This window comes from Periophthalmus magnuspinnatus, chromosome 3 (genome assembly GCF_009829125.3).
Source record: "Periophthalmus magnuspinnatus isolate fPerMag1 chromosome 3, fPerMag1.2.pri, whole genome shotgun sequence".
Lineage (NCBI taxonomy): Eukaryota > Metazoa > Chordata > Actinopteri > Gobiiformes > Gobiidae > Periophthalmus > Periophthalmus magnuspinnatus.
Window position 1 is genome coordinate 17,680,890 of NC_047128.1, and position 13,228 is coordinate 17,694,117.

At 37.7% G+C, this 13,228-nt stretch overlaps 1 protein-coding gene across 1 annotated transcript in view; it reads left to right on the top strand.

Annotated features, from left to right (window-relative positions):
• Nucleotides 1-13,228, top strand: part of ddb1 (damage-specific DNA binding protein 1) — a 92,052-nt gene that overhangs the window by 13,246 nt on the left and 65,578 nt on the right. The window contains exons 9-11 of the mRNA XM_055229847.1: nucleotides 6,773-6,875; nucleotides 10,041-10,116; nucleotides 10,197-10,305. Coding sequence (XP_055085822.1) covers nucleotides 6,773-6,875; nucleotides 10,041-10,116; nucleotides 10,197-10,305 — 288 coding nt within the window. The remainder of the gene's footprint in view (nucleotides 1-6,772; nucleotides 6,876-10,040; nucleotides 10,117-10,196; nucleotides 10,306-13,228) is intronic.

Sequence of the window (13,228 nt, forward strand, 5' to 3'; positions counted from 1 at the left end):
ATATAAAGCTTTTTGTGTGTGGTTTTTTTTAGCCCAAAACACAATATTGTCTTATGCTGGAGATTTAATAGTACATACGCTAAAAAGTCCAAATTTCAGCCCTATATATCGGCTAACTGATATATCTGTCTATCTCTACTGTGCATCTCCCATTGTTTCTGCTGATGAGGTCTGCATATCCAGACCAACATCCAGCAGTATCTGAAATGGTAATTTACAACTTTCATTTTCTTTTCAGCTCAATTTAATACATATTTTTAGTTTGGAATTGAAATGCGAGCCTCTGACCTATTAAGAGTTTTAATATCTCATAAAGTTATAGAAGAGTATATCACCTTGTTTCACACATTATTACCGGTATCACAAGCTTGTATCACTAAAGGTGACATTGATTCTTCAGTAATAAACTCCAGCAGCACTTTCTGCTCTTACAGAGTTTATTCATTCCTACATTGATATTGAAATTAGAGATCGCTACAGTTGATCTGCAGGATAATTTAAATGTCGCCTCAGAAAAGGGGGTGTAAGAGGTACTCTCTAATCATCATTCTACTGAACAGTGTTGTCTAGTTTAATTGGTTTGTTTGATATTGCCATGGGAGAACTGAAATTATATTCTGCTTGGGTGAAAGGAGGATAAGTTGGAGAGATGTATTTCAACTTTTTAGAGCTTTTAACCATGTTATATTTGTTCCCATTATTTTTTACTTTGTCAAAGTTGTATTTAGAGTGATTCCTGCATGTCATGGACTCTGCTCTGTACTTACTTCATTCTCCAATCTTTGTTAATCTGTGATACATGTAGGATTCAGCAGTGTTGCATAGTTACTTTCATACAAATGGGAAAAAGAAATCACCTGCTTGCTAGCATGTTTTGCAGCTATCCATAGGAGGTGCCGACAACAGTGCTTTTGTTGTGGTGATGTTTACGGCGGTTTAAGCTCCCACCGGGCACCGCAGTTTTGTAACACGAAAGTCACTGGACTTTTTTTTTTTTTTTAATGAAGTTGTTTTAGATCAATATCTAAAATGTCCAAATGATAACACAATGATCCATTAGTGATATAGATTATAACTATATAGCAGACACAAGCCACTATGCCATCTTTTAAAAAGGAAAAATATTTTCTGGGTTGAAAAGTCAGTGGAGCTGTTTGTTTTGTAGAGCTTGACCAAGAAGCATTTTTTATGGATAATACAGATTGTTTAGAATATAGAGTAACCAATGGCTGATAAACTCTGCTGATACATCTCTACTTTAATTAAGTTGTTTTAGATAAATATTGTGAAATTAAAATAATGTAATTGAAATATTGTGAATTAAAATCTACAAAATATAACATAATGACCCACTGGTGTCATAAATTATAACTATACAGCAGACAAAAGCACAGTTTGTCTTTTTTCATGGAAGATGTTTCAGAACCACTGAAATATTTCTTTCTAGTTTTCAAAGGGGCTTTGGTTGTTATGGGGAATTGCATGGCTGTGCGCTGAGCCACTGTTACACCCCTGCAGTTATCAATGGAACTACTAAGTTTAAGGAAGAGTTCAGAATGTGTTGCATAAGAGTTTGATCATTTACATGGCAGAAATTAGAGTCTGTCTAAAATACCTTAAATTTTTGACTATAAGCCGATACTTTTTCCCCGTGCTTTGAACCCTGCGGCCTATACAACGGTGTGGCTAATTTATAGATTTTTACTGGCTAACGGCCCCCGGGGGGCACTCTCTAACACAGGGGTCGACAACCTTTAACACCCAAGGAGCCATTTGGACCCGTTTCCACGGAAAAGAAAACACTGGGAGCCGCAAATACTTTTTCACATCTAAAATGAAAATAACACTGTATATATTGTTTTTTTTTTACCTTTACGCTCTATATAAACAGCTATAGTATTTGCAAAATATTTGCATAAATATTTATTTTACCTGGTTAGTGGTACTTGTCCTCCTGAGTGCAGAGCACAGCGTCTGCGCCTGTTGGCGCTGTACGAAGTTACACCTCACAGACGACAGCTTACAGTCCTGCGTAAAGATGAAAGTGAGTGGTGTTTGTTTTTAACATAGTTTATGGAGGAAAATAGTGGCTCACATATGTATGTGGATCCAAAGATCGGCAGAACTCCAAATGCATATTTCTTCATGTTTATGTAGCTGTCGAGGATGGGTATACCAGCCTCCGTAAGTGTGACGCTTACTTTGAGCAATGAAAAATAATAAAATATTATTTTATTTTAATATTTCAAGATCACAATAATCTTCCAATTTAGAACTACAATAAAAAAGAACTAACACAAATACAATACACTTCAATTAAATACTTATCATTTATTTTCCTAAGGCACGCAGAGCCGCAGTATAAGGATGAAAAGCCGCGTGCGGCTCCAGAGCTGTGGTTTGCCGACCTGCTCTAACAGTAAATGCAAAAGTGAGACAGACGTGGGGAAAGATTATTCGCTGAAGAATACACTAGTTTTGAATTTGAACTGTCATTTTTACCATCATGCACACACTCTCATCATGGAAAACACACAAAGAAATGCACATGATGCAGCTTTTAAGTTATAGACAATCGATCTGTCTATCAAAGAAGGAAATAGAGCCACTGCGTAAGCTTGGCATCAACGAACCGATGGTGCGTTGTTGGAGGCAGCAGCGGGAAGAACTTAGTCAGTGTAAAAAGACATTAGAAGCTTTCAGAGTAAATAAAAGCAGATGGCCCGTGTTGGTGTTGTTTTATTTTCTAAACATGCAGGTATGTTCATCCCGTGTTGGTGGCGTGTTGGTGCCGTCCTGGCGATTTTCAGGCACAGTTTGAAAAAAGCATGTCTTAAATTAAAACTCAAAAAACCTCCGTGTACCGTCGTTCTGGGTAAGTATCTCAAGCTACAACATCAAGATCTGTGGCTTATATTCAAGTGCGGCTTATATATGTACAAAATTGATTTTCTTTTAAAATTTAGCTTGTGAAGTCTATATTCAGCTGCTCTCAATAGGCCGAAATTTACAGTAGCTTTTTGTAGTGAGAAATTATAAAAACTCATCTGATCTGATTAGTTGACTAGTTAGCTAGTTAGTTCTTCTTTCTTCTTGAAAGAGCTTTAAAATGTGTCATCCTTGCATATTTGAGTAATCTTGCAGTCTCTCCCACACACTATTTGAACTCTCCTTATTGTTAACACTACAAACCTGTACAAGACCCACAAGCCTACATCACCCATTCTGCCATATAGTTTTCCATAAGTATAGATACAAAACAATACACTACCACAAAGCGCTCTGAAGGAGGAGTCACTTAGCACTGAGAGCAAAGGGAAGGGGGAGCTCAGAGCACCAAAACCTAAACTGAATCATAATCATTTGAAGATGTTTTTTTTCTGTAAATAAAAAACAGAAAACATAACATGGTGGTATTAGTGCTAGCACTTAATATCCCATAAAAGTGTAATGCCCCCTCTTGAACCAAGGGTATTTTAGTCTGTCTGCCCTCCAGGTGTCCGTCTCAAGTGTTGGTGGAGATAAACATTGAAGGAGTGCGTGTAGTGATTGTTGGCCTGGTGACTAGACCCTGGCTGGACTCAGTCAGGCCTCAAGGGGATCAGTGCTGGGTCAACCACAGTGTTTCTCTGGGGACTGGAAAGTCAGTGGAGGAAGCAGCCCTTACACTTCAAGTCAAGTTTATTTATGTACCACATTTAAAACAGCAGACCAAAGTACTTTACATAAAAGTCAAGCAAAAACACAGTACGAGCACCAATAACATCATACATAGGAAAAGTACATTAAAATACTGAGATATCCTGTCTAGCTAGTGTTAAATGTCAGGAAGAAGAGGTTGGACTTGGGACTCGACTCGGACATATGCGTTTGGATGGTAGGTGACTTGTGACGTGGTTCACACTAGAGCTTTGAAATGTTTTTGCATGATGGGTTTAAGTTCAATGGGGTCCACTGAGTGAACACAGCTGGTAAAATATAAAGAAAACTCCTTGCAAATTAGCTAGACTTGCAACTCGGACTCAGTTTTACATGATAACGGACTTTAGAGGGCTCGTACTTAGACTTGGACTCGAACAGTGAGGACTTGGAATTGCACTGGCAGTTCTAAGTAACTAAAATAGAATATATTTTTTCTCAATCTCAAACTATATTCAAACAATATTTTAATAATGTGCTTAAAAACATGCCTGTTTCATTGTGTTGAGGGTTAATATAGCACAAAACGTGAGTGGACCATAAAAATACTTATACTACACTTCATTCTCTATATTTTATGACCAATCTGCAGACTTTTAGTAACCCTATAGCGTCGAACACTATCGTTGCCGATAGAGCGCAGATGCAGACTTTCCAGCAGCCTAACTCCGCAACCAGTTGTGCTCTCAAGTAAATTCAAACGGTGTCTCAAAGCGGAGGCACGGGGCTATTTAAATATTTTTCTGTCAATTACGGTAATCTGCCTCTGTTGCTCTGCGAAGGTGACGAATGAGAGCGCGGGGCTGCGGGGATTTTCCCAGTCATTTATTCGATGCGTAAAAGAAAAAATACTGATGGATGTGTAAAATAGAAGTAGATGTGTGAAAAAATGCAGTAAATTCTGATACTTCATTTAATATGATTTTTATGGCTAACAAAAATATAAAAGTCTAGTTGACCTATACTGGCCCATAGTGTGCTCAGTCGTTAAAGGGTTAAGGCCAGTCTGTATTTTTGATGCATTATGCTAAATCTTTTTAAATTATGCTCAGTTGTTATTGTATATTAATTATTTTATGTGATGATGAATTGGCATTCTGTTTTAAACTCCGCTCTTCCTCCAGTTCACCCCTGAAACAAAAAAATATTGCAATGAATTCATTTTTTTAATTTAGTTTAATTTTTCATTTTGATTAAATCCTCAGGGCTTTTTTTTACAAGGTTAATTCTCCAGATATGAGACATTAGTCACCAGTAGCTCCATACTTCACAAATGATTTTAACACTAGATATAAGAGGTGATGTGTGGAGCCGCCCCCGCTGACAGTGTGAGATGACACCTATTATTTTTGTGCATATTAACATGCTTCAGTCTCTGGAGGGGGAGAGGGCATGCCAGAACAGCCATGAAAAAAAGAGTTGGCAGCTGGCTTCAGTTATACATGTGCCAACATCCATTTTACTGCACCAGGAAGGGACATGGTGGATTTTGGCATTCCCTCACAAAATGGAAGACTGGCATGTAATTCATTGAGCTGTTGGGCTGAGACATTAAACATTTACAGGAACTGTCCAAGCATGCAATTATAATGAGCGTTGTCACAGCTAGGACTTTAAATACAGTGTTGTTATATCCTTGGGCAAAACACTGATGGTGAAGGTGGTTGGAGGGGCTGTAGGCTCAGTGACATATTGTTTGGTATTTGATATTGGTCAAGACTATAAACCCTTCGTATGAGTGATAATAAGTATCCCTAAAATACACATTACTGCATATTTAGTACTGATACAAAACCTAAATAACTGACAGGTAGTAAAACACTCTTATTTTGTCCCCTGGGGTTTGATAACATTATGGTTGGAGTGCATGTTTTGTGCCCTGAAACCACATAAAGCTTCCATCAGCCTGAAAAAAAGAAAAATCAGAAGAAGAATGAATGCATTTTGTGTCATCCAAAATGCTAATTGCTGACATGTATTATAAACGGGAAGTGGGATTAGGGAATTTTGAGCACCTCTATATATGATTGATTTCCAAGTAAAGGGCAGATTCTGAATAACTGTGGTCCTTAGTATTTGAAAATCGTGAAACTCTGAGTTCCTAGAAACCTTCAAATTTGTGTTTTGTCAAGTTATGATGAAAGACCACATGCAATATTTTCATTGCATTTTAGTGGCTGTTATATTAAAATGGAGCTTTACAGTCCTACCCACTTCAAAGCCCATCGAGTTTCTGCAATTAAATTTCCCATAGATTTTTTTTTTTTTTCAATAGACTAAAATTCTAAAATTAAAAGTTTAAAGGCACGGTGGAGGTTAAGCCGCTATGTGGTAATGAATATCCATGACGCAATATTTTTTTGTCCAAAGAATACCTTGAAAACTTAAAATTCAACTAAATGTGTGTCTAACTTTTAGTTTTGGAAATACATCAGAAATTTTATTATTCTTATCTTCAGTAGTGATCAGCCAATATGTATTTTTTGCCAATGCCGATACCAATTGTTTAGAAACCAGAGCAACAGATAGATATCCATGACCTTATTTCACTGCAAACCCAGCAGAGAGTCGTGTAGTCACATTTTAAGCAGTGCACTCTTCGCACTTGAGTGTTCAAATGAAGACAGGTGGTCAACCGAAACAACTTATTGTTTATGTTGTAGATGCAAGCATGATAGACAATACACTAAAAAGTGTGAATATTGGCCAGTAGTTACCACATAGCTGAGTAGACCCTAGGAAGCTTTCAGACTTTCAATATACTTGTCTTTGTTTTTATTTTTTAAAGAAAGTCTAAGGAAAAGGAAGGCCTCTGCCTCTCCTTGATTATGTAGTTACTAAAATCATACACTCCATGCAGAGAACACATCTGACTTTTAATATTTCCAACTGAAACCAATGCCATAAATCACATTAAGACCAGAGCTGTATTTGAATTCCATCAATTCTCTTGTATGTTGCATTCAACACAAAATGTCAAAAGCTTGTTTGATAGAACAGCATAAATGTCCTTTGAATTCTGTGTTTGTGTCCCTGGTGCTGACTCCCGTTTTCTCTCCCTCTGCTTCCCCAGTTGGTGACGTGCTCCGGCGCATTCAAAGAGGGCTCTCTTCGCATCATCCGCAATGGCATTGGGATTCACGAACACGCTAGCATTGACCTGCCTGGAATTAAAGGTCTGCCTCTCTCTCCTTCCCCTCCTCCTTTTCCTCATACCTTCAGCTCATTCTGCACTCCCACAATCCCAGGGGTGGAAATAGGGCTTCAAGATTAATCGCAATCCAATCGAAATCACAATTTGAATGGATGCAATTAGCAAATCGCGAAGGCTGCAGTTTTTGAAGTACCATAATTTACTCCACAAACCACAAAATATCTTGTTTTATTCTGGTTTAGGTTTATCAAAAGTATCAAAATACAGATACTAATCAATACTAAAACTGGTATCAAAACTAGATACTGATTTGACCAAATATTGATACTAAAATAGTCACATTCATAAGACGGAAATAAACCTGTGCTGAATAGCTTTAGAATGATCTAGAGCTGTATTAGTACAAGTGTAAGACACATAGACTAGTAAACGCCATGGAGCACTATGGAACCTACCTGGACGACTGAGGGATTACACAGATGTAAAACCACATGATAATGTAAAACGAAGTACTATGATTTAATGTTGAAAATCACATTCTATTGTCTAAAGAAAGTGGGGTTTTTTTTATTGACACTTGATACCAATTCCAATACCACGATGATGCATCTATTGCTTAGTATTGTAGTATCACTATTCTGGATACATGTGATTGTTGTATTAGTTTGTCCGTTGAATTCTGTCAATTCTTCTGGATGTGTTTACAATACAATTTTACATAATTTTATTATTAAAATGTTCATGTCAAATCTAATCACAATCCAGAAATATTTCAATTTGATTTTTTTTTTCAAATCATTCAGCCCTAGGTAGAAAGTAACTAAGCACAAAAACTCACGTTACTGTAACTGAGTGTACTTTTTTGAGTACATTTTTTAACATATACTTATCCTTGAAATTCTGTACAATTGTATATATTATAAATTGTGATTGGTTACATTTGAAAACTTTGAAGTTGGAGAATACTGTACAAATCCCAGTTGTCCCAATCCACAGTTGTCTCTGTCCCTCTCCATACCAACAAACACATAACAGCACTACATGCTCTGATCAGCCAGAGCTCAGAGAATATGCAGAATGGGGTTTTAAATTACGAAATTCACTTTTTGATCAAGTTTTGTTTAAAAGCATAATCTAAAATGCTTCCAAAATTGTGTTAAAAAGTAACTGGTACTTTGAGTAGTATTTTTCATGCATACTTCTTACTTTTACTTAAAACCATAGTATGTAACTTGCCAACAAAAAGAGCATCTTTTTTCATTATGGATGTTTTTATTGCACTGAAAAAGATGTCTCCTTACTGTGAGCTGGCTTGCATCTCCACAAACCTGACTCTTATGTGGTCTTGAGGAGGGCCCCCTCCGACATGTTTCTATGGAAATGTTTCTTTGGCTATAATATTCCACAGTGTGATATAAAATGTATTTATCTCCACAGAGAATATTCCAAAGTATGGTTTTAACCGGTTATTTCCATGGAATCATGTGGTTTATTTTCCACCTCCAGAAAGTTGTATACTATCACTTTAAATACACTTTTGGTAACAGTACTTGTATTTATAATTGAGTAATTTTTAGCCAAGTAACTGTAATTTTACTGGAGTACAAATTTTCAATCCTCTTTCCATAACTGCATAATCCCCTTCACTCAGCCACTCCAGTCCCACATCTGTTTACCCGGACAACATGCCAGCTGCTGCGTCTCAAGGCCCTTGTCGAGAGCGTGAGCAGGTGGTAGGGTTAGCGCGTGGATGGGAGTGGGATGCTAGCCAATCTGCGCTGAAACATTTGTATTCGTTTAGCGGTGGGGAGCAGCAGGTTGTCTGACGGATAATCGATGGCATTAACCCTGCCACACACTTCTTAATCTGTTAAAATTAGCAGCAGGCTTTAGTTAGGAGGCTTTGAGAGATTTGGAACATCAGTCACTTTGAAATGGCAAGTGACTAAGACGGGGTTGGAGACAGGGTTGGGGGTCTCCCTAATAATCAATTTCACAACTGATACTGAAACTAGATACTCATATAAATAAGGAATGGACTTAATTAGGGATAGTCAAATATGGATTTTTTGGATATCTGCGGCTGTGGTTAATACACTAATATTTTCCGATACTGATATTTATCTTTTAAAGTCCATAGCAAGGTCCACAAATGTATCTTAAACTGAAGTAAAGACAGGACATTTTATCACTGCATTACTGCTAACTCCTTTATAGAGCCTTGCATACATGCCTTTTTAAAAATGCCATGGGGTCAGGGGCAGGTGGGGCGGGGCGGGGCGGGGCGGAGCGGGGCGGGGCGGAGCGGGGTGGTCTTGGGATGGGGTCAGGGATGAGGAAGAGCTAACGGCTTTGTTTTCTCAAATAAATCCTCTAACTACTTTTTATTATTCTTTTTTTAATTAACTACAGCAGGTTTGCTCATGTGTTTGATGTCATATACCTATATTCTAATGCACCCCCTTATCCTTGCAATTATTATTTAAAAATTACAATAAAAAATCATCACAACAAAAAAGTTAAGACCACAAATTAACTTATAACAAAAGTACAAAATCTACTTATTTGGGCTATAAAATAATTTGTTACATGATTGTGTAAACATGTAGCCATATTTTTTAGCCTAATTGCTTTTCTGTTCCCATTTGTACTAATTAGTCTGTTCAAAAAGAAAAATGTGATGCACTAAGAACAATCTGGGAATGACATATGGGCGCACAGTGACTGGGGAAGTACTGCAAAAATATTGGTGCCAAATATCGTCCGATACCGGTATATGCGAAAACTGTACTGTATCTGTCAAGACTGAAATTGGAACTGATATATCGCCCAGTCCAAGTCTGAATTGGAACATTTAGAACTAGAACAGGGCAATATGGTAATATTAAAGTAGGAGTGGGAGATATAGCTATTGACTATTAGTATTAGCTTTTACAGTATTATTATAATTCATGCACAATGACGGTGATTGGATAATTACACTTGTTACTTAAAGCGTGGCTGACCAGTAGTTGATCCACCGGCCGTAGATAATATCCTGATTTCTTATAACATCGTTTCACCACATATTCCATACCTTACTATCACAACCCCCTCCACTTCCCATCATCTCAAACTGTTAACCCCCTGTGGCACTCTGATAGCCGCTTGTGCCGGATGTGAACTTTTCCTTCCGCCTGTCCCCCAGGTCTGTGGCCGCTGCGCTCAGAGGCAGGCAGGGAGACAGACGACATGCTGGTGCTGTCCTTCGTGGGCCAGACGCGGTGAGTGTGTGCAGGGCCGGATAAGTGACGAGCCGGTTCTTGAGCCTGTTATCTTATCTGGAGACTGTGCTGTGCCCTAGAGTCCTGATGCTGAGTGGAGAAGAGGTAGAGGAGACCGAGCTGCCGGGCTTCGTGGACAACCAGCAGACCTTTTACTGCGGCAATGTGGCGCACCAGCAACTCATTCAGGTTTGTGCCGATAAGTGAGTAACAGCTTGTCGAGGCACTGATAAAAGCACTGCACAGCCCAAGTCTATCTGGTCTTATATTATGTCTGGTCGCTGTTTGAGGTCGGTAGAGCAGCCAAAAATTATACACAAGCAAGAGTAATATTACTTCAAAATAATATTACTCAAGTAGAAGTACAAAGTTAGTTGTCCAATAAATTACCAAAGTAAAATGTCTTTGGGAAAACTACTACAGAAGTAACTTAAAGAGTAACTGTCAGGACATACATGTGTTGCATACAATAGTGAATATAATTTGAAGAACTAAACATTAAATAATGCACAAAATCTGGTATTTTCAAAGGATAGATGCAAAAACTAAATCATATCGAAAGGAGCAGTGCCAGAAATGCCACAAATGTTCAAATAATTTAATATTGTCAACATAAAGCTTTTGTTACTTATTAACATGCACACAGTGGGAAGAGTAACAACAACTTTTACTCTATTAGTTGTTACTTCAATAAACTAATACTCAAGAAAGAGTAAAAGTATGTAGCTAGAAATGTACCCTGAAGTGCAGCCAGTGTATTACCCACTTCTAGTTGCTGTCAATTTCAACTGAACTTTTAGCTGTATAACCAATTGAATGAAACTTGGGGCTATGAACAAATCTAAGTTAGAATTTAAATGTTGCAGCTAAACTCTCCACTGGGTCTTAAAAATAAAGCTGCTAGCGCTGACATTGATCACTTGTGTTAGCTTAGCGATTAACATTTTGGTTTTCTCTCAAATGCCTCTGCACCTGGACCTGAACATCGATTTTTATGAAATATTTAATTGCTTTGTCAATAGTTTTCTGGAAAACAACATTTGGTTTTAACTCTGTAGCCCTATAGGTGAAATTACATCATAATGGAGTTAAACAAACATCTAATACGAAATGATGAGGCAGTCATTTTGGTATAGTGTTTACTGCTCTTGAGAAAGACTATTAACTTGCCTCTGTATAAATTAGGACTAACTTTGTGTGAAGTAAGAGTCACTCAGCCTATTGTCTTAGGTCAGAGTTTTATTCCTGGAGGGGACTATGGTTCCTGTGATAGTTCAAAGTTCACAGATCAGGGGAAACACAGAAAAATCCTTCTTTTTCCCTTCTAAAATGTCTCAAATTAAAGCTGCAAGAAGTCAAGTTTGCTCATATGCTCTTAGGCTAGTGCTCAGCAATAGTTCTTTTGAATACCCCAGTGACATGTGCCGAGTAAAAATATGAACTTAAAGGAACCGTAGGTCAGATTTTGATTTTAAATTTCATAAACTTCACCTATCCCTAATACAAGGTAAACATGTTTGAGTCAAATATTCATTTGATTCATAACTTATAAAGTAAAACTGATAATACATTTTAAATGAACCTGATTTTTGAAACATAAAACTCTTTTTTATTTTTGTTTGTTTTAGATTATAGGCCAAAATGTGACTAAAGCAGACCGTATACTACATATAAAGCCTTAAAAAATATAACATTTACAAATATGAAGAATATTGGGTTGTAATCTCATAAGATCAGTATAATTTAATTATAGATTTTCTTTATCCTGGAAATGTTTAATATAGGCCTACATACATTCTTCTTGTCACAGTGTACATTTTTGTTTGTTTTATTTTCTTATTTTCCTTATTTTTAGTATGTTTCAGATAAGCCATATTCAGTGTGTGGGTTCCATGCTTTGTGCAACATAGAGAGAAAGGGGTGGGCACCATGGCTGCTCCTTTTAACATGAGATTAGTTCTGAGTGACACAAGCTCAAAGCAGCCACTGTGTATTTGCTAACTTTTTGTTCATGTTACGATCTGTATTCACAGAAAGAGGCAGACACAGACAGTCCTGTACAAAGTCTATCTGCATTGGGCTGTTTAGTGAAACATGTCTTTGTGACACATGTGCTTTCGTGTCTGCACACGGAGCACAGCAGCGGCTCAAACAGGCAAATTTTTCAATTAAATGAGAGGACGTTTGGTGCAGCGAGAGAACTAAAATACAACTAGATCCTTGTATAGTCCAAACCTGTCAGCCCCATAGCATCTATATCAAGCTAAAGCGCTAACGCACGGACTCTTGCAGTCTCGGCTGCTTCGTGTTTTCATTTGAGGTTGCAATAAAACTTTTCGATGACTTGTGAGTTTTTATATTAGAAGCCTATGTCCCCTCTCCTGTGTTGTGGGGCTGATGCAAAGCGGCTGAAATATCTTTCCTCCAATCGTTAAAGAAGCCCTTGTATGTAAACACTTGTCCTCTGCTCTCTGCCTCAGACCAGAGGCTGCCAATCATTAATCAGTGCTAGTACAGCTTCTGCAGCTCAGTGAGTGAATTCTGGAGGTTCTGAGCTTTCACATGACACCTGTCCATAAACTGAGAATGAGAAAAACGTGTACTTGCCCTCTATCTGCAGGTTAAGGCTCTGGCAACTTGAGATGTGATTGTAAGTCCAGTGAGAGCTCAGGCTACATACATTTCTTTTAACACTAAATTGAGCTAGGACACGTGTCAAACTCGAGGCCCGCGGGCCAAATGTGGCCCTCCACATCATTTTATGTGGCCATCAACAGGGTAAATTAAAAGGTATGATGGTCTTAAAATACCATTTTATCAGGAGATAAGCAGTTACACAGTCATATTTTTACATCTTTGCAAACATATATGCAATATTTGTAACTTGAATAAGTAATAAATACAGAAGCAGGTAATTGACATGTTTAAAAAGTGGTTACATTTATTTTACTTCTGGACCTTTGACGGCAGCCATTTTGCTGATATGGCCCTCGTTGAAAATGTGTCTGACACTCCTGAGCTAGGATGTCAAAACATGGTACCCAAACATTAAGTGTTACTACAATTAGCATTGAAAATAGATTTCTTTCTTAAAAACAGTATGATCACATGG